The 22,131-nt window shown below is 38.1% G+C and overlaps 1 protein-coding gene across 1 annotated transcript in view; it reads left to right on the forward strand.

Moving 5' to 3' along the window:
• Window positions 1–446: 446 nt before the first annotated feature.
• The window catches only part of CRY1 (cryptochrome circadian regulator 1), an 84,616-nt gene continuing 62,931 nt past the window's right edge, over window positions 447–22,131 (forward strand). The window contains exon 1 of the mRNA XM_059402173.1: window positions 447–611. Coding sequence (XP_059258156.1) covers window positions 454–611 — 158 coding nt within the window. The 5' untranslated portion in view covers window positions 447–453. The remainder of the gene's footprint in view (window positions 612–22,131) is intronic.

Consider the following 22,131-nt stretch of genomic DNA (forward strand, 5'->3'; position numbering starts at 1 on the left):
GCCTCAGGCGGCCCGTTTTCGCCTCCGGGGCTGCCTCGGTGGGGCGAGGTTTCCGTGACGAACCTCCTGGGGCTGCCGGGGCCGGTCGGGGCCGTCGTGGCGGCCCGGGCTCGTGGAACGTACTCACTCCCCGGGCTCCGAGGCCCTCGGAGCGATGCGCCTCGTGCCGGCGGTTGCTGCGGGCGCCGGCTCCTAAAGGGCGTCACACCCGGACTCCGCTGACGGCAGCCTCCATTCATCTCCCAGCCGCGAGTCCCGCGCCCCTTCCTCCTCCGGCCCCCTCCTCGGATTCATTTTTTCCTTTTTTCCCCCGTCCGCCGCCCTCTCCCCTCTCCTTGGGTGTGGCGGCTCCCCTGGAAGCAGAGGTGTCGGCTATGAGCCGGCCCTTCCTTCCTTGAATTTCTCGGTGGGGGAACTGGGCGAGGACACGCCGGCCGCCGCCGCGCCCCCGGGATGGGGGTGAACGCCGTGCACTGGTTCCGAAAGGGGCTCCGGCTTCACGACAACCCCGCCCTGAAGGAGTGCATTCAGGGCGCCAACACCATCCGCTGCGTCTACATCCTCGACCCCTGGTTCGCCGGCTCCTCCAATGTGGGCATCAACAGGTGGCGGTAAGTCGGGAGTCCCGTGGGAAATGGGGATTTCGGGGCTGCATGAATCAGGACTTGACCTGCAGTCGGAGAATCCGAGAACTCAGACCTGGGACCGCGGTACTCGAGCCATTTTCAGAATTAGAGGTGCCTTGAATAGGAAACGGAATTGATTTAATAGTTCTCTGGCCCGCGAGTCCCGGCAGCCTGGACCACGTCGGCCTTCGTGTGTGAGTTAACATGCCTCTGCGCTAGTGGGAACTCTTCCCCTGCGTTCGTGGGGAATTCTTAGCGGTGGAGTGAAACACCCTCCCGGTTCTCAGTGCCCGGTGGATGGGTTGATTTTTCTTGGCCTCTTTGTGGCGTTGGAAAGGATCGCGGCTTTGCGTGTTTACGTTTGTGTGTGTCTAGGTAACTCACAGTGTGCAGAAAACCTTTCATTCAGTACAGGCGCCTCCACATCCACTTTTCTTCCACCTCGGGGTTGCCTAGGAAAAGCAAGTGAAACATCTGTTTTCTCTTTGCTCAGCTCTTCCTCTCAACTCCTCCTTGTGGCTGACTAGAGAAAATACAGTTTTTCTTTCTAGACAAAGTATAAAGCCTTCTAGGGATCAGAGCACTGAAAAAAATTTTGGAGAAGCTTTATGATCTTTTCCTGAAATCCCAGGCTAGATGATTATTAGGCCCCCTGGTGGAAATGAAAGCATTTGTTTAACAGATAGCTTATTGATCACTGCTGTATACCAGGCACTGCTTTTAACACCAGAGATAGCGCAGTGAATGAAACAAAAATTCTTAGCCTTTTCCAGCAACATGTTCCAGAAAGTCAGATATATAGGAGTTGCTGGTGATAAAAGGTGTAGAGAAATACAGAGCAGCGATAGGGGATATAGAATACAATACAGTGGAGGTGGGATTATCCTTGCAGTTTTTGTTTTGTTTAATTTTTAAAGATTTTTATTTGAGAGAGTGAGAGTGAGCGAGCAGGAGCCTGGGGCAGGAGCAGAGAGAGAAGCAGACTCCGCACTGAGCAGGGAGCCCAACTTGGGGCTCCATACCAGGACCCCAAGATCATGACCTGAGCTGAATGCAGCTCAACAGACTGAGCCACCTAGGTGCCCCTCCTTGCAGTTTTAAATATGGTGATTGGGGAAAACTCAGAGAAGGTAGCAGTTGAACAAACTGATGAAACAGGTAATGGATTGCGGATACCTTAGGGAAAAGGCATTTCAGGCTGGGGGAACAGTGAGGGAAAAGGCAGGGAAGTGGAAATGAGTTTAACCTTTGGAAGAAACAGCAAAAGTAATATAAAAGGAGCAAAATAGTGGTGATAGTAGGTGAGGCCAGAGATACAACAGGGCCAGACTGAAAAGAGATAAATATAAGGCAGTTGTCAAGATCTGGGCTTTTATTCAGAGCAAAGATGGAATGATTGCAGGATTATAAGCAGAGGAGTGGTGTAATCTCTGATCACAGTTCTGGATTGGGAGGAGAAGGTGGACAAGAAAGAGGAGGCTGTTGCATTCTTCCAGGTGAGAGATGGTAGTGGCTTGTACCACAGTGATAGTGGTGGATGTAGTGAGAAATAGTAAATTCTGAGTATATTTTGAAGGAAGAATCCATAATGTTGGGTTCCTGGGTGGCTCAGGTTAAACGACTGCCTTCGGCTCAGGTCATGATCTTGGAGTCCTAGGATCCAGTCCCGCATCATCATCAGGCTTCCTGCTCAGCAGGGAGTCTGCCTCTCCCTCTGACCCTACCCCCTCTCGTGTGGTCTCTTTTGGCAGATTGTATATGTGTATTAGAGAAAGAGAAGGAATTATGAATTATTTCAGAATTGTTGGTTTGGGGAACTAGGCTAAAGCTGCACATGGCAAAGAAAGTGAAGTCATTTGCAGAAGCCAATGAGAGGGTGATTGGGATTCTCTTTTGGACTCATTGAGTTTGAAATGTTTATTGTACATCCAAGTAGAGATGGCTGTTTGACAGTTGGATATATCAGGAGTTCAGGAGAGAGCTCCCGATAGGAGGTATAAATTGGAGAGTCATCAGTTTGTAGATAATATTTAAAGCCACTTATTCATTCATCCTTTCGTTGAACAAATATTTGTCATGCATCTACTACATGCCAGGCATTGTTTTAGGTTCAGGACATTCAGCATTAACAAAAATAGCTAAAAAAAAAATCCCTATCCTGTTAAATTTTAGTGGAGTCATGAGACTTTGTGAGAACATAAGGAAGTGGGTGTAGATAGAAAACAGAGCAGGTCCAAGGACAGTTATTATTACTATATTATTTTAGGATATACTAGGATACTCTAATGTGTAGAAATTGTGGAGCTGTGGAAGAATTAGCACAGGAGATTGAGAAGGAGTATCTAGTAATATGAGAAGAAAACCCAGAAGAATATGGCGTCTTAGAGGCCAAGTAAAGAAAGTATTTCCAAGAGTGTGCTTTATCTATGTCAGGTGTTGCTGATAGGTCAAGTGAGATGAGGACTAAAAATTAAGAATCTTATTTAGGATTTTGAGGTCATTTATAGTCTTGACTGGAGTGGTTTTGGTAGTGTCAGAGGCGGAGCCTTTCTGGAATGGCGAAGAGGCTGAGAGGAGAGAATTTGGGGGACAACTTCTACAGATAGCTCTTTTAGGGAGTTTTGATAGAAGGGGATCAGAAAAATGATGAGGGGCCTGGATTGGAATGTGAACTCAAGAGAGGATTTTTTTTTTTCAAGATTGGCAAGATTACAGAATGTTTGTATGTTGATAGGAATGATACAGCAACTGTATATTGAAAGCACTCAGCAGAATTGATGTCATTAACATTGATTCTGGGAAAAGATAAATGTAATATATTTTAATGTATTAATAAATATCCTAAAATAATATAGTAATAATAACTTTTTCATAAAACTGTTAAAGAGGATTAGGTTAGGTAACAAATGTAAAATGCTTAAAATATGACTGTTAAGTGTTTTTTTTATTTGCTACCAAATTGAAAACCCTAGGTGAATAATATCTAATTACATGTTTGTGGTCAGTTTCTTCTAGAGTATTTGATACATTTATAAAATCTAGACTATAAGCTTCTGTAGGATAGGGGTTATATGATATCTTTATATACCCAGCAGCTCACATTGTCAAATGAGTGAAATAAAGCTTGTAGGCACAGTAGGAGTAATCCCATATTTTCCTTTTTTTAATTCCCATATTTTCCTTTTTAAAATATTATTTTTAACTACTAAGCATTGCCCTCTCTGAAAGATGGATAAAGATGTCAATAATAAATAGAGAGACTTTTTTCTTTTACTAAAGACTAAGTTATAAAAATTATTTAGTCTGTTTTTATAGCACTGAATTCCATGCTTTTTATATAGTTGTAGATCAGTTGCTGTTCATTGTATGAGATGACATCCAGAAGAAGTTATTTTATACTTAAAAAACTTTATTCATTTCCTTATTGACCATAGGATAATGTGCAGTCTCCTTAGTTGGCATTCAGGCTATCTTGTGGATTTCTACCTTCTTACCTTCATGCCATTTCCTTTAGTTAACAGAATTTCCTAGATTTTTGGATTAGATTTAACGAAGTTTATTTTACCTAAGTAAATTAACAAAACTACCTTTTTTTGTTTTTTGCTTTTGTTTTTTTTAAGTAGGCTCCATGCCCAGCATGAAGCACAGTGCAGGGCTTGAGCTCACAACCCTGAGATCAAGATCTGAGCTGAGATCAAGAGTCAGACACCCAACCAACTGAGCCACCCAGGCACTCCCCAAAATTACCTTTCAACACTGCCATCATTTCATTTAAAAAGGATGCTTTAACATTTAAAAAAAGAAATTCCGAAGGACATTTTTGGAGAATAAAGGACAGTCCTTTGACATGAATAAATTAAGCTTTATGAAAATTCACTTTGCCTTATCAGTGAAAGTATTGTCTTGAAGATGTCACATTTGGGATTGAATGATTCAAAATGTTTCAGTTCTGGCTCAGTTGGTAGAGCATGCCACTCTTGATCTCAAGGTTGTGAGTTCAAGCCCCACTTTGGGGGTGGAGCCTACTTAAGAAAGAAATTTCATTTCTATCCCTTACTTATCTATTATTAAAATTATACCACACAAAAACTTATATATGAATGTTAATAGGACTATTCTTTTAATAATTTACTGTTATTCATAATAGTGAAAGGGTAGAAACAACCCGAATGGCCATCTACTGATGAATGGTTAAAATATGTTATATCCATACAATGGAGTAATATTCAATAATAAAAAGAAATGAAGTACTGATACAACATGGATTAACCTTAAAAACATGCTATTTGAAGAAGCCAGTCTCAAAATTTCACAGATGATTTGATTATATTTCTATGAAATGTCTAGAATAGGCAAATATGTAGAGACAGAAAGTAGATTGGTGGCTTCTTAGGGCTGACTGGGTAGTTAGGAGGTGGTAGCTAAGGGGCATAGGGTTTCTTTTTGAGGTGATGAAACTGTTCTAGAAGGTGATGGTTGTACAACTCTTTGAATAGACTAAAAAAAAGAATTCTACAGTTAAAAATCTACCCACCCCTTTAAGGTCCAGTCCACATGCTGCCTTTTCCATAATAAATTTTTTATCATGTTGTCTGGATTTCATAGTCTTGTGAACTCTTACGTCATTTTTTGGTATTGCTTCCTATATCACCGTTAAATACCATTAAAAAGAAGTAAATATTTCTTTAATTTGTAAATATTGATATAGTCCTTGTATATTCATTTCTCCTTCATTTAACAGATTGCAATTCTTTTTCCTGAAGAGAAGGTACCATTTCATTCAAACACAAATTTATTTTTCGTTCATATTTTTGGCAGGCACTATTTTGTTACTGGAGATACAACAGTGAATAAGAGAAGGCCCCTCCCCTTGAGATCCTTCTAGTCTAGGAGGACAAACAGGCAATAAAACAAATAGAATATGTCAGGTGGTGGTAAGTATAATGAAGGGAAATAAAGCAGAGTGTGAGAACAGAGACCTAAAGAAAGAGAGGTGACAAGGCTGTACAGATATTTGGGGAAAGAGCTCTCTCTGTGTTAACAGTGTCCTGTGCAAGTAGATATTTGATAAATATTCTTAAAATTTTTTTTGTTAAGTCTAGCATTTAGGAATGTGATAGTTACTTCATTTAACTTTGATGCTAATGTGTATCTTAAACTCGTAATTCAGAGAAATAATTTTTAGTGAAGAAATTATTTTTGACATTTAAACTTCAATGTGTTTAAAACACAGTTGACATTATCACATGTAGATTCTCTTAATTTTTAGTAACCAAATCTATAAATGTACCTACATCCTTACCCATTCTTTCCTTCTATAGTCTGATTTCAGTAGAAGAGATATTGCTTTCCTTATTCAAAACCAGTGTTTTCAGCTATACCCCATTTTAAACTCATGTTTTTAACAGCTTTATTGGGGTATAGTTGACAAAAATTGTATATATTCAGGGTGTGCTGCATGATGTTTTCTCACACACACACACAGTCACTCTCATTTTGATGATTTATTCTCTTATCCTTTCTTTAACCTCTTTTTGGTTTATTCCAGTCAGCACTTAAACATGCACAAGTCCCAGTTCTATAAGAACAAGAAAACCAACAGGGGAAGAAAACCTACCCTTGAGTATGTTCTTCTCCTGTAACTCTGTTTCTCAATTTATTTATATAGCCAGACTTAATGAATAAGATGTCTAATATTGGCTGATTTCATTTTTTAATCTTCTACTTACCCTTCTTCAATCCACTCCTAGTCTGGGTTCCACTGCATCTACTTCACCAAGACAGTATTCATCCAAAGGATACTTTTAAATTTTTCATTCCTTGACTTTTTACCATGTTTGACACTTTTGACCATACTTTCCTCTTCTTCCCCTTGCATTGGTTAGAGGGCCCTCCTCTTGTTTTTGTTTTTTTGTTTGTTTTTTTTTTCTGCCAAGCTATTAGTGTTCTTCCTTTACTTCTCTTTTTCTGTTCAGCTCTTAAATGCCCCTCACGTCTCTGATCACCCTTTTTTTCATTTTACATAATTCCTAGGCAGTCTTATCTCTTCAGAAAGTCAGTTAGCATCTGTTTGCTCAGAATTCAAATCAGCATTTTCAGCTCATATCTCTCTCCTGATCCCCAGATATGCATCCATTATATATAGATTCCCTGTCTATTTGAATGTATTATAGGGTCACCTGGGTGGCTCAGTCATTAAGTGACTGCCATTGGCTCAGGTCATGATCCCAGGGTCCTGGGATCCCACATCAGGCTCCCTGTTCAGTGGGGAGCCTGCTTCTGCTCCTACTTCTCCTGCCTATGTTTCCTCTCTCACTGTGTCTCTCTCTGTCAAATAGTTAAATAAAAATATTTTTAAAATGTGTGTATTATATTACCTTAAACTCACCTTGTTCAAAACAGAGATCATTGGGGCACCTAGGTGGCTAAGTTGGTTAAGTATCTGAGTCTTTTGGCTCAGGTCATGATCTCAGGGTTGTGAGTTGAAGCCCTGTGTCAGGCCCCATGCTGGGTGTGGAGGAGATTTTATTCTCTCCCTCCTCCTCTGGCCCACCCCCAACCCCCTCTCTAAAAAAATTAAAAACCACAAAGATCATCTTCTCTGTTATCTCTATCTCAACAACAAAGGACTTTTCCTGTGTGTCCTATCTTCATAAATAATAACACCATTTGACCAGTTGCTCAATTATATATTCATTTAACAAATGCTGAGTTTATACTGTGTGCCTACCACTTTGTTAATTTCTATGGCTAAATGGAAGTCAGATAATTTCTCTGCCCTCAGAAGGTTTACAGTATAAAGAGGGATTTATTCAGAAAAAAATAACCACAGAAGTATATTCTTCTGTCTCCACTGTCAGTTTAGCCCATACCACCATCCTTTTGGCTAGATTATTTGAGTAGTTTATGAACCATTGTCCCCCTTGCCCTTCTCTAATTCATTCTGTATACAGCAACCAGAGTGATCCCTTGAAATTGCTTATTTGTTCATGTCCTTTACTCTTTTAAATCCTTCACTGACATTTGTTTTTCTTGGGTTAAAGTTCAAAAGCTGTAGCATAGTTTAAAATCCATGTGTAATCTAGTCCTTTGCTTCTTTTTCTAGCCTTAGAGGATTTCTTCACTGAGGCATATGAACTGAGGCTTGAAGTATGAGATGAATCTTAATAAACACAGAATAGAGGGAAGGAATTCCATCGAGGATGAGGGGCGAAAGTTTTCAGGCTAAGGAAATACCATGAGGGAAGGCACAGTATTCTGATACTGGTATAGATGTTGGTGTAACTGAGTAATATGGCGCGTGAAAAGACAAGAGGTATTGTTTAGTACTCTGGATGGTTTTGCCCGACTCAAACAGGCTTAAGCAGAAAGAGAGTTTATTGGTAAATATAATTGACCAGTCCAAGGGAACGTGGCTCCAGACAGGAGTTAGTGCTGGAGCTCAGAAGATGTTACCAGGATCAAATTTCCCTCTTTGCATCTCCAAACTTCACTCATTCTGGGTTGGCATCTCGGGCTTTCCTCTGGTGGTGAAATATAACAATGGTAGTTAAGGTAGTAAAAAGCATATGCCTCTGCCCCAGAAGTCTCAGCAAAAGTCTGTGGTACTTCAGTGGCTCTGTTTGGACCAATTTATGAACCAGTCATTGTGAGCATCAATGTGAGCTGTTGTTGTGTGCCTCATGGGTGGAATCAACTCATTTGGACTGAAGTAACTGAAATAGAATGAGTAGAAAGTAGGTAGATGCCCTAAGAGAGCAGATGCCTATTATGTAAGAACTCAGATCAGAAGATGGGACCAAGTCAGAAAAACTTGGACTCCTGTTTGAGGAAGTATGCTTTGGCAGTTGAGTGAATGATAGAGGAAAGAGATAGTAGAGCAGTATGGAGGCTTTATCAATAGTCCACTGAAAGATAATATAGGCCTTAATTAGGGAAAAGTCTGTGAGGAAGGGGAACATGCAAGAGAGTGATTATAAAGGTGCACCGGACAGTTTAGGTGACTGTCAAAAAGGCAGTTTCAGAGAGGCAGTAGAGTGCAAGATTCACATGCTTTGTGCCTCTTTGACAATTAGCTATTAAGTTAGGGAACACAGGAATATACCATATTTAGATGAGGAAAGAATGAGTTTTGTCCAGGTCATTGCTGAATCTGAGGTACTGCAAAGATATCAACATGGGAAATGGAGAAGATAGAAGTTCAAGTTTAGGGATTATAGACATTAGAACTGGATATGGGAATAATTCATATATAATTAATAGGTGAAGCACGACTGGTGATACTGGGTAGCGTAAGATGCATCAAAATCTTGGTAGTTACTATATTTAAGATGAATAGAAACTGGTGAAGAGGACTGAAGAGAGGTAGAAAGAAGAGCCAGGTGAGTATCATGGAAACCAAAAGTGGCAAGAATTTTTCTTCATTGTGCTGAAGATGGCAGATTAGGATGAATTCTGACAGTTATGTGGGAAGAATACTCAGTGACTTGGAAACAGATGGAAGAAATGACTGCATGTCATGAATGCTGAGTGGTAGACCCTCTGGGATATAAAGGTCCCTCCAGCAATTACATTATTCTAATTTAGGGATGTGTTCTTTTGTTCTTGATTGACTAGACTGCTTTACAACTCTGTAGCAAAGTGTAGATAAAAGTTGTGGTGCTGGACAGTCAGAATGGCTAAAATTAACAACTCAGGTGAGGATTTGGAGAAAGAAGAACCCTCTTACACTGTTGGTGGAAATGCAGACTGGTACAACTCCTCTGGAAAACAGTATGGAAGTTCCTCAAAGAGTTAAAAATAGGGCTACTGTACAACCCAGCAATTGCACGACTAGGTATTTATCCAAAGGATACAAACATAGTGATTCAAAGGGACACATGCACCCCTATATTCATAGCAGCAATGTCCATAATAACCAAAATATGGAAAGAACCCAGATGTCCATCAATAGATGAGTGGATAAAGAAGATGTGGTGTATATATACAATGGAATATTATGCAGCCATTCAAAAACCAAAATCTTGACATTTGCAATGATGTGGATGGAACACATACACATATACACACAGTGGAATATTACTCAGCCATCAAAAAGAATGAAATCTTGCCATTTGCAATGATGTGGATGGAACTAGAGGGTATGATGCTAAGCAAAATAAGTCAGAGAAAGAAAAATATGATTCCATTCTTATGTGGAATTTAAGAAACAAAACTGGTGAACATAGGGGAAGGGGAGGAAGAATAAAATCAGATGAAATCAGAGAGAGACACAAACCATAAGAAACTCATAACTATAGGAAACGAAATGTGGTTTGTTAGAGGGGAGTTAGGTGGGGGAGTGGGGTAATTGGTGATGGGCATTAAGGAAGGCGCTTGATAACTTGGGTGTTATATGCAAGTGATGAATCACTAAATTCTACCTCTGGGGGAAGGAAATTTACGGTGCTGGGAAAATTGAACAACTACATGAAGAGGAATGAAACTGGACTACTTTTGTACACTATGCACAAAAATAAACTCAGAATGGATTTAAGACCTAACTGTGAGTGAAACTGTAAGATAACCTGGCAACAGACAGTAATTTCTTTGACATCAGCAATAGAAACATTTTTCTAAATGTGTCTTCAGGCAGGAGAAAAAAAGCAAAATTAAACTATTGGGACTACACCAAAATAAAAAGCTTTTTGTGGGGCACCTGGGTGATTCAGTGGGTTAAACCTCTGCCTTTGACTCAAGTCATGATCTCAGGGTCCTGGGATTGAGTCCTCCTGCATTGGGCTCTCTGCTCAGGGAGCCTACTTCCCCCTCTCCCTCTGCCTGTCTCTCTGCCTACTTGTGATCTCTCTCTCTCTCTCTTTCTCTCTCTCTCTGCCAAATACATAAATAAAATCTTTTAAAAAGGATAAAAATAAAAAATAAAAAGCTTTTGCACGGTGATGGAAACTATAAGCAAAACAAAAAGGCAGTTTGTGAAAGAAGATATTTGCAGGTGATATATCTGATAAAGAGTTAATATCCAAAATATATGAAGAATTTGCACACTCGACACTCAACAAACAATTCAATTAAAAAAAATGGTCAGAGGACCTGAATAGGCAGTTTTCTAAAGAAGACATACAGATGGCCAACAGGTACATGAGAAGATGCTCAACATCACTCATCATCAGGGAAATGCAAATCAAAACCACAATGTGATATCACCTCACACCTGTCAGAAAGTCTAAAATTCAAAACACAAGAAGCAAGTGTTGGTGACGGTGTGGAGAGAAAGGAACCCTTGTGCACTATTGGTCGGAATGCAAATTGGTGCAGCCACTGTGGAAAACAGTATGGAGATTCTTCAAAAACTATATGATCCAGTAATTCCACTACTGGTTATTTACCCAAAGAAAATGAAAACATTCAGGGAGATGTGTGTACCTCTGTGTTTGTTGCAGGATTATTTGCAGTAGCCAAGACATGAAGCAACCCATGTGTCCATTGATAAGATAAATGGATAAAAGAGATGTGGTACACACACACAGACACACACGCACAGTGGAATTTTACTCAGCCATAAAAAATAATGAAATCTTGCCATTTGTAACAATATGGATGGACCTAGAAAGTATAATGCTAAGTGAAATAAGTCAGTCAGAGGCAGAAAAATACCATACGATTTTACTCATATGTGGAATTTAAGAAATGAACAAAGGAAAAAGAGTCCAACAAAAAAAGTAGACTTGTGTGCCTGGGTGGCTCAGTTGGTTGAGCAGCTGCTTTTGGCTCAGTTCATGGTCCGAGAGTCTCAGGATTGAGTCCCACATCAGCCTCCCAGCTCCGCAGGGAGTCCGCTTCTTCCTCTGACCTTCTTCCCACGTATGCTCTCCCTCTCTCTGAAATAAATAAATAAAATCTCAAAAAAAAACACCCCAAAACAGACTCAGTTACAGAGAACAAATTGTTGCTTGCCAGAGGGAGGTGGGTGTCGAGGTGGGTGAAATAGACAAAGGGAATTAAGAGTACACTTATGTTCATGAGCACTGAGAAATTTATAGGATTGTTGAATCATTACATTGTACACCTGAAACTGATATAACACTGTATGTTTAATTAGACTTGAAATAATTTTTTTTAAAGTTTAGATTTTAAAAACTGGTGACAGAACAAATGTTTCCTGTCCATACCAATGTAAATTATTCCTGTTCATGTCATGCAAATGAATTTTGTAGCATGAGCATTGTAAAACTCTGTATGTCCAATTCTTATTTGAACCAATTTTAACATTTTACTGGTTCCTTTATTATAATGAATTAAATAAAATCTCTGCCATATATGCATTTAATATTTTTATGAGAATCATGGTTTTACTGTTTTAGAAATTATACTTTAATTGTTATAAAAGTCTTTGGTAAGCTTTGAATGAGTAGCTTCAATGACATTTTAAGATCAGAAATCATTATATAGGGGGTTACTGATTTTGTGAGTGTCACTGGTGTGGAAGAGGAGGGCAGTGATTGAGGGATTGGTGAAGAGAGTTTTTATGGGAGAGGTGAGACATAAGTTGGTTGCACAGATTCCGAACTGGCTGAAGAAAGTGGATTTTGGGCACATCACCAGACTTACAGTCAAGACAGGATAATAAATAGGAAATATATCCAATGTAGAGTTCTTTGAATGACAGACTAAAGTGAGTTTAAAATATCTGGCTCTCTAGATTCTAATCCCTACTCTCCTACTGGGTAGCAGTGGTACTGGTTTTGGGTAGGTCACTTACCCTTCATTTTATTCATTTAGGAAACATTCATTAAGAGCCTGTTTTACGGGGTGCCTGGGTGGCTCAGTGGGTTAAAGCCTCTGCCTTCGGCTCAGGTCATGGTCTCAGGGTCCTGGGATTGAGCCCCACATCGGGCTCTCTGCTCGACAGAGAGCCTGCTTCCTCCTCTCTCTGCATGCCTCTCTGCCTACTTGTGATCTCTGTCAAATAAATAAAATCTTAAAAAAAAAAAAAAAAGAGCCTGTTTTACAGGGCACTGGGGATACAAAGATGAAAGTCAAGGTTGAAGCTTTCATACCATTAAAGGACAAATGATTAGAATATAGAATGTTAAATAGGACCTCTGTAGAAATATCCAAATCTTGGGAGCACAGAGAAGAGACAGCCCTGAGGGAAGGAGAAGGAAGAATTAGGAGTAGAGTGATTAGTGTGTGTATTGGGGGAGAGGAGGTGGGAGGAAGGAGAGTATGAAATACTGGTTTGAGAGAAGAGAAGTTCTGGAGATTCTTGAGTCAGTGTCCTAATATGAAAAGGGAAGTACCAAAAAAAACCTCTAATATCTGATACATTGGCAAATAGTTCTCTAGAAAAAGCATGCATAAAAAAAAAGAACATATACATAAATGTATGTTAATTTGGCAGCTTTTGATGTAAGGCGAAATTCCAGATCTCAGTTCTCCTACTCAATTCTTTTTTTCGTTTTTTCTTTCTTTCTTCTTTCTTTTCTTTTCTTTCTTTCTTTCTGCCATGAAACAACAAAATTTTATTCTTTCATAGTTCTGGAGGCCAGAAGTTCGTTCAAGTCCAAGATGTAGGCACGGTTGGTTCCTTCTGAAGGAGAATTTGTTCCATGCTTCTTTCCTGGTTTCTGGTGATGGCCAGTCTCCTATTCACTTCTTTATCCATATTTATTCCCTAGGTGATCTCGTTACAAACTTGAATACCTCATGATTTCCTATCATGCATTTCCTGCCCTGACCTCTGTCTTGAGCTCCAGGCCCACATATCCAGTGTTTTTATTGGATTCCAAATAAGTGTCTTCAGCTTGGTTTTGCCTCCATCTTCCGCACCTATCATGGTTTCTCAGTATCACAATAAATGGCAACATTCACCTTGGTGGTCTGCAGAATCATCGAGCCATCTTTTATTTCATTTCTTTTTTCCTCACAACCTCATGTCTAGTCCTTCAGCAGATATTAGGCTTTTCCTTAAAGATAACTTTCATATCCTTTCAAATCTCACCCTTCCATTATGATCATACTATCCAAGTCACCAATATTTTTTTCAATATTTATTTACAATAGCCTCCTAACTCTCTACTTCCATTTTTATATCTGCCTTCCTGGTCTGTTCCATGTAGAAGCCAGAGGAATATTTTAAAAACCTTAATCAGATCAGGTCATTTCTATGCTCAGAATCTTCCCCTGGCTTCCAAGGTGTTTTCATTTTCTGCTTCTTCACCTGGAATATTATCTCAAACCCTATTAGCGGGGCTCATTCCTAAAGTAGGTCTCTCAGAGAGACCTTTTCTGACCATCCTATACTTCTGACCAAGTAATTTCCCCTACTGTATACCTCCCACTTTTCTCTATCTCCTTGCCCTGTTTTAATGGCATCTCTATCACTACCTAAAATTATGTATTTTTTGATTTACTTCTTTACTGTCTTGCTCCTTCAGCAAATTTCACAAAAGAGGGATTGATTCATTGTTGCTTCCTTGTTATTTGTTATTGGTTCTTCAGCCCTATAGTGGTGGTTCTCATTGGTTGGTCCAGAGATGCTTATGGGTTCCTGAAACTTTTTAGTTAAGCCCAAACTGTCTTGGTTCATACTAGTGCTAAGACATTATTTGACTTTTTAACTGCCACTCACTTGTGTATACAGTGAGTTTTCCAGATGCTGATAAGTAATGACATTATTGCTGTGATGGCTAATGGAATGCATGCAGGTATAGTCTTGCATTTTAAAATTTGCTTAGTTTCAGTTTCTCACATTAATGTTGGTAGATATTACCTATAAGACATAGCTCTTTGGGGCTATTCAGTAATTTTTAAGAATGTAAAAGGTCCTGCAACCAAAAATTAATATAAGTATTCAACATGTACCTGTAGGTTAAGTGTATAAATGAATATTGTTCTGCTGATTTCATTGATGGAGTTTCATGTTGGCTTTCATGGGTAAATTACCCATAGTCTGATACTGCCTGTTATTTTTTTTTTAAGTTGATTAAAACCTAAAGATCCTTGTGAAGCAGACTTGAGTACAACATTTCCTTAGTACATTTTTTTCTTATGATTTATTATAAGTAATTTCATAGTAAATTAGAAACTTTTTTAGTGATTCACCTTTTATTGAGCCATTTTGAAGCATCCAGTTTAGTTTTCAATAAAACAGCTTTTGTAAAAAAATTGAAGTATACTTAACATAGTGTTACATTAGTTTCAGGTGTGCAACATAGTGATTGGACAAAAAACTGCTTTCATTTTACACTCATTTAATCAGTACATATAAAATGTAATTATGTGAGTACAGTTCAGTTTAACCGATATAAGCAGGTTTGACTCTTGATATGCCTAGAATTTTAACTGAAACAGGAATCAGGTGTGCTGGAAAGTGATAGCTTGCTTTTTTCAACCTGAAATTCATCTTGGCTATCAGTGTTTGTCTTTGTTTTACAGAGGATTTGGAGAGATTGTATGGTTTCTGTGGTAGTAATAGGAAATATAATTATTAGTACTATAAAAGATGTAACTACAGGTTTTTAAGATTTGACATTTTCTTTTAAGATTTGACATTTTAAAACTCTCACATATATTTGTTTCAGATTGCTTATTTGTTTTAATTGGAAATTAGGGTTTCCTAGAGATGAAAGAAGGAAAATTGCTATTTTTTTTTTTAAAGATTTTATTTATTTGACAGACAGAGTTCACAAGTAGGCAGAGAGAGAGGAGGAAGCAGAGAGCCCGATGCGGGACTCGATCCCAGAACCCTGAGATCATGACCTGAGCCAAAGGCAGTGGCTTAACCCATTGAGCCACCCAGGCACTCCCTCCCACCCCTTTTTTTTTAGAAGTTTTTAATTTAAATTCCACTTAGTTAACACAGTATAATATAGTTTCATGTGTACAGTGTAGCAGTTCAGCACTTCATGCAACACCCAGTGCACATCACAGTAAGTGTACTTTTTAATCACCATCACCTGTTTAACCCATCCTTCTCCCTCCCCCACCTCTCCTCGAGTAACTACCAGTTTGTTCTCTATATTTAAGAGTCTGGGGATCCCTGGGTGGCTCAGTGGGTTAAGCTTCTGCCTTCAGCTCAGGTCATGGTCTTAAGGTCTTGGGATCAAGCCCCGCATTAGGCTCTCTGCTCAGTGGGGAGCCTGCTTCCCCTGCCCTCTCTGCCTGCCTCTCTGCCTACTTGTGATCTTTTTCTGTCAAATAAATAAATAAAATCTTAAAAAAAAAAAGAGTCTGTTTCTTGGTTTACCTCTCTCTCTCTTTTCCTCTTTGTTCATTTGTTTTGTTTCTTAAATTGCACTTACACCTATAAGTGAAATTGTGTGGTATTTGTCTTTCTGTGACTGATTTATTTCACTTAGCATAATACTATCTGGTTCCATCCATGTAATTACAGATGACAAGATTTCATTATTTTTTAATGGCTATATTTTTATGGTAATATTTCATTTTATACACATACATACACCCCCCCCCCACATATTCCTTATCCATTCATCAGTCAACAAATATACATTTGGGTTGTTTCCATAATTTGGCTATTGTAGATAATGCTGCTATAAATGTAAACATCAGGTACCTGTATCCCTTTGAATAGTGTTTTTGTATTCTTTGCTTGATTTATTTTTAGTTAACTTTTGTATAAAATGTGTGCTGTGTGTCAAGGCTCATTTTGCTACATACGGATCTCAAGGGATTTCAGCACCATTTATTGAAAAGACTATCCTTTCTCCATTGAATTGCTCTTGCACCTTTGTCAAAAGGCAGTGTGTGTACATGTACTCATATATATGTGAATTTATTTGTGGTCTCTCTTTTCTATTCCATTGATTTATGTCTCTGTTCTTTCACCAACACTGTACTGTCTTGAAATCAGGTAGTGTGAGTTCTCCAACTTTGTTGTTTTTTCAGAATTGTTTTATCTGTTCTTGTTTCTTGGTCTTTTCATTTAAGTTTCACAATTAATTTGTCAATATTTACAAAAGATCCTCCTAGGATTTTGATTTAAATTACATCGAATTTATAGCTCAGTTTGAAAAAATTGACAACAATATTGAGTCTTCCAATTCATGAACATAATGTATCTCACCATCTATTTAGGTCTTTGATTTTTAAAATATGGTTTATAGTTTCAGCTTGCAGAGCCTAGGAATTGTTTTGAGGCTCTCTGGTGTGTGTGTGTGTGTGTGTGTGTGTGTGTGTGTGTGTTTTAATTAACATATAATGTATTATTTGCTTCAGGGTTACAGGTCTGTGAATCCTCAGTCTTAATACAATTCACAGCACCCACCATAACACATACCTTCCCCAATGTCCATCATCTATCCACCCCCCAGCAACCCTCAGTTTGTTTGAAGCTCTTTTGAGATAGTATGTGTTATGCTTAACTCCAGTCTGAGACCTTTTAAATTTTTCCCTAGAAACTATACTTTAAGCTAAACCATTGCATTTAATCTGCTTCGCTTTACTTGAGGGTATTGATGTGTGTGTGTTTGTATGTGTGTTTTGCCGAAAGAATAGCTCCATTAGATTATACCTTTTGCTTTAGAGCTGAGTTCTGCACTGTGTTAACTTGTGTTAAAGTTCTGCAATAGGGTTCTTTCCATGTTGACTGAGAATTACTCTTTTCTCATGGGGGCATATTCTCAGATTTCCAGTGTGAAGCTTTTATAGCATGGGACTCTGGAGCTATAATTTGAAAATGAAAGTCTTTCATGGTTATTTGAATCTTTAAAAAAGTTAGTCACCTTTATTTCCCCAGGGGCATTTATGTCTCCTCAGGCTAAAAATGATAAGGGTTCCTGTGAATTTTGGCCCTGTTATTGGTAGTTGGTGGAAATGGGACTAGTGAATTATTAGAGTTTCACCCTGGGATTTTTGTGTACCTTTTCAGGATCTTAACCATTTTTTATTTTATTTTCAGTTCTGCTGAGACTTTGTTGATAGAAGTAAACAGCTCTATCGAGTTATAGTTAGGACCACTGAATTTTTCCATTGGTATTTTGTCCCAGTAGTCTAGAAGGGACCAAAATGTCAAGCCCTGATAATTCTTCCCTCTTCTGCAGAATTCCTGCAGTTCTGCAGTAGTTAATAGGAATTTCTTCTAGTCCCAGTAGTTGTGTGTATTTCTTTACAACACTGATGCCAATAAAATGTTATTTCTATGACTGCTAGTGGCTTACTTATTAAGTGATGTGCCTTAATGACATGTTACAGTTTCTTGAATAGGGCCAAAATGATCATTTTTTTAAAAAGATTTTATTTTTTGTTTATTTGACAGAGAGATCACAAGTAGGCAGAGAGGCAGACAGAGAGAGAGGAAGAAGCGGGCTTCCTGCTGAGCAGAAAGCCCGATGTCGGACTCAATCCCAGGACCCTGAGATCATGACCTGAGCTGAAGGCAGAGGCTTAACCCACAGAGCCACCCAGGCTATCCCAAAATGATCATTTTCAATGTTGAAGATATATAACAGGATTTCTAAAGATTAAACTATAGTACAGCTGGCTTTGATAGTAAACTTTGAATCTTTTCTAGCACTTGCTGATTTTGCTCATTTGTTTAGAGAAAGAAATTAACAACATAGTAGTAGCCACATTAACAGAAAGTGTGTATGTTTTGTATAGCAATAGAATTTGAAGAAATACCTTCTGAGTCCAAATGCAACTAAAAAATGAATTAGGAATCCATTTGTCATTGTTTCTCAAATTGAAGCATTCAACTGTCAGCTTTTTGTGGGGATTCATTGAATTGTTTTCTGAATGCTTAAAGAAGTTACCCATCACTTAAGTAAGGTAAGGAGACCTTGATAAAGTATTGCAAACAATAGCATCCCTCTTAGTGGTAAGAAACTATTATTATTGCTATTATTAATTGGGAGTCTTTAAACTTTGAATAAATTTTCTCTGAGTTTACCTGAAATTAGTGATATATATATATATATATATATATGCCGAGTTGTCATGAAAGCTATGGATGTGAATAATTTAATAAAAAGTGATAAAAAAAGGGGCACCTGGTTGGCTCAGTGGGTTAAAGCCTCTGCCTTCAGCTCAGGTCATGATCTCAGGGTCCTGGGATTGAGCCCCACATCAGGCTCTCTGCTCAGCAGGGAGCCTGCTTCCCTTCCTTTCTCTCTGACTGCTTCTCTGCCTACTTGTGATCTGTCTGTCAAATAAGTGAATAAAATCTTTAAAAAAAAAAAAAGTGATAAAAAATTAAAAGGTCCTGGTTTGTGTTCAGACAGACCTGGGTTTAACTCCTGACTTCATTTATGTTAACAATCTGTGTAACTTGGGTAGGGTATTTAACTTTTATGAGATTATTTCTTAATATTTTATATGGAGATAAAACTAACCATCTCATGGCGTTCTTTGAGGATTAAATTAGGTAAAGTAAAATACTTAGCACTATGTCTAGGGAATTATACTCAGTGAAAAGAAGTATTATTTAAATATGTAGGGACATCTGGGTGGCTCAGTCGGTTAAGCATCTGCCTTTGTGGCTCAGGTCATGGTTCCAGGGTCCTGGGATGGAGTACCACCCCTGCTCAGCTGGGAGCTTGCTTCTCCCTCTCCCTATACCTTTCCCCACTGCTCATGTGCTCACTCTCTCTCTCTCAAGTTAATAAAATCTTAAAAAAATAAATATTGTAAATGCATGTAATATTAGTAGTACTTTGTTCTTGTATATCACATGTAATAAAAGATGGAGTTTAGACCTAGTAACTCTGATCCAGATTAAACTTGATCTCATATTATCTTTGGTCTGCATGATACCAACCTATTTATAACACAGTATTTATTAAAAACATATTTTATTTATAGACCAAGATTGGGTAAACTAATGGATTCCTCTGATATCTCTTGATAAGCTTGTAGTTAATAAAGCCTCCAGGTCTTATAGTCTGATTTGCTGCAAGGCTCTGTTTACTTGTTGAGGATATTTCTGAACCTAATTATAGGCCCTTACCTCTGTAGATTCATCCTGTTTTCAACCCAGTATTCATCTATTTGGTATACTTCTGAATTCCATCATGTAAATTCATTGTTATTTCTGTCAGACATATATTGTCTACTAATTTGATATATATTTTATGTCAATATCTAAATTAGAGAATCTAATCGGTTGCTTTGGAAGTCATCTAGTCCATTTTTTCAAATTATAATTCATACCTCATTTTTTATTATGAAATTAATTTTGTGGGTTGTAGTCTACACTAGAAGTAATGATAGAGAATAGAAAATATCAGGGGGTGCTATGTTGTAAGGGTGAGTTACTTTATGAAACCCGTTTTAGTTACACTAACACATACAGGATTAGTTGTTCTTAATCATGTTTATTATTGTGGATCACTGTTAAAAAGTTGGAAAGTCACTGATTTAGACTACTTACCAGTTGGAGAAAATGGTCCAGTGAGATTAATTGACTTCTCCTCAGCCACATCTGTGCTGATAATGTCCTAACATAAAGCATGATTATTACATTCAAAATCCTTCCAGCTTCTTTACATAATTTAAAATAATGATGAAGTTGTCAAGAGATATATGAATACAGACCACTTCATGGTATTTCATATTAGTGTCCTCACTTCAGCTTAACATTAAGTCATTCAAAAGTACTCTATTGAACATAGTTCATATAATTAAGAATCTTATCAGTCAATTTAGAATTTTTAGTCTTGTCCACAAAAACCATTATTAACTTTGTCGTGTATCTATCAGAGTAATAATTCTGTCAGGGAATGAAGAGGTTATCTTGATATGAAGTTATCAATGATTGTATTTTTGTTTGTAGAACAGGCTTTGTTTTCTAGGTCTTTCTAAACTTTATGTTTAAGTAACCCTTTCTGTTATTTTCCAGGGGTGAATAATCAAACTTACTAGCTTATACTTAAGGAATCTTCCCTATGCATACATACCTTTGAAAAAAAAATTAGAGTTGGGGTGTCTGGCTAGCTCAGTTGGTGAAATGTATGACTATTGATCTTGGGATTGTGGGTTTAAGACTCAGGTTGGGTGTAGAGATTACTCAAAAATAAAATATTTAAAACAATTAAGTAAGAAAGTTAATCAGTCAATCAATCAGGTTTATTTTCTCAACTCTGGTCCTCAGACTCTTTTCTCAATTTGAGCTTCTTCATTATGTCTTTGCTGTTATATTACTTTTGCCAGGATTTATCTCTTAGATTTCTGCTTTCTCTTTAGATTTGTACATTCCTATATAGTCTTTTTGGGGTATATGGGTATGTGTGTATTTAGTAGGGGCTAGTGAAATAGGACATTCTGCTTTTTCTCTGTCATCTATTACTATTATTATCCTGAGTATAGACTTCAGCTCATTAGTTTTCTTGTCATGAGTGTGATTTTTAAAAAAGGATTGTGTTGTCATCTTTAGCGTTTTTTTCCCTTAATTTTTGGCTTTAACATTTTTTGTAAACATAACTTTGTAATTCTTTATACTTGCCCTTTTTTTGGGAAGCGTCTTTCTTAGTATCATTTTCAGTCTTGCCCATTCAGTTCAGATTTTTTGGGTCTTGTCTACAAAAGGATCACTAAGTATTGCCCAGTACTTCCTACAGTATATTATGGTGTTTATATAACTATTTACCATGCTATATTATAAACACTTGGAGAGCACCTAATTCCTTGATTCTAAGTATGTATTTGAGTTGGATGAGGAAATTCATAAATATCAGTGGTTTGCACATTTCTGTAGTTTGAAGGGTTGGAAGTAGAACCCACAGCGTCTGATTACTAAACATGTATTCCTCCTAAAATAGGAATAACTTGGTATCTGTGTGGAAAAAAAAAAAATCTGGGTCCCTACTTTGAACCAAACCATAAAAATCAATTGTAGATTGAATATGAAAGGTATATCAATGATGCTTTTATTTTTATTTTTATTAAATTTTATTTATTTATTTGACAGAGATCACAGGTAGGCAGAGAGGCAGGCAGAGAGAGAGGAAGGGAAGCAGGCTCCCTGCTGAGCAGAGAGCCCGATGTGGGATTCCATTCCAGGACCCTTGGATCTTGACCCGAGCCGAAGGCAGAGGCTTTAACCCACTGAGCAACCCAGGAGCCCTCAATGATGCTTTTATTAAAGAATAAAATGTAGGAAAGAATCTTCATGAGATAAGGAGGTGAAGATTTCTTAAGCATTAGGATGCATGCTCTCATATGCACACACAAGTATTACAGTAAGGGAAAATAGATTAATTTCATTAAAATTAAGAAACTTCTGTTCAGGGATGGCTGGGTAGCTCATTCAGTTAAGTGTCTTCCTTTAGCTCAGGTCATGATCTCAGGATTCTGGAATCAAGTCCCATATCAGGCTCCTTGCTGAGTGGGGAGCCTGCTCCTCCCTCTGCCTGCCAGAGGGTGTGCGCTCTCTTAAAATCTTAAAAAAAGGAAACATGTTCATTAAAAATAGCAATAAAAGAGTAAAGGCAAGCCAATGAAAAACCAAAAAGGAAACATGCTCATCAAAAATAGCAATAAAAGAGTA

The sequence above is a fragment of the Mustela nigripes genome, chromosome 6 (genome assembly GCF_022355385.1).
Source record: "Mustela nigripes isolate SB6536 chromosome 6, MUSNIG.SB6536, whole genome shotgun sequence".
Classification (NCBI taxonomy): Eukaryota; Metazoa; Chordata; class Mammalia; order Carnivora; family Mustelidae; genus Mustela; species Mustela nigripes.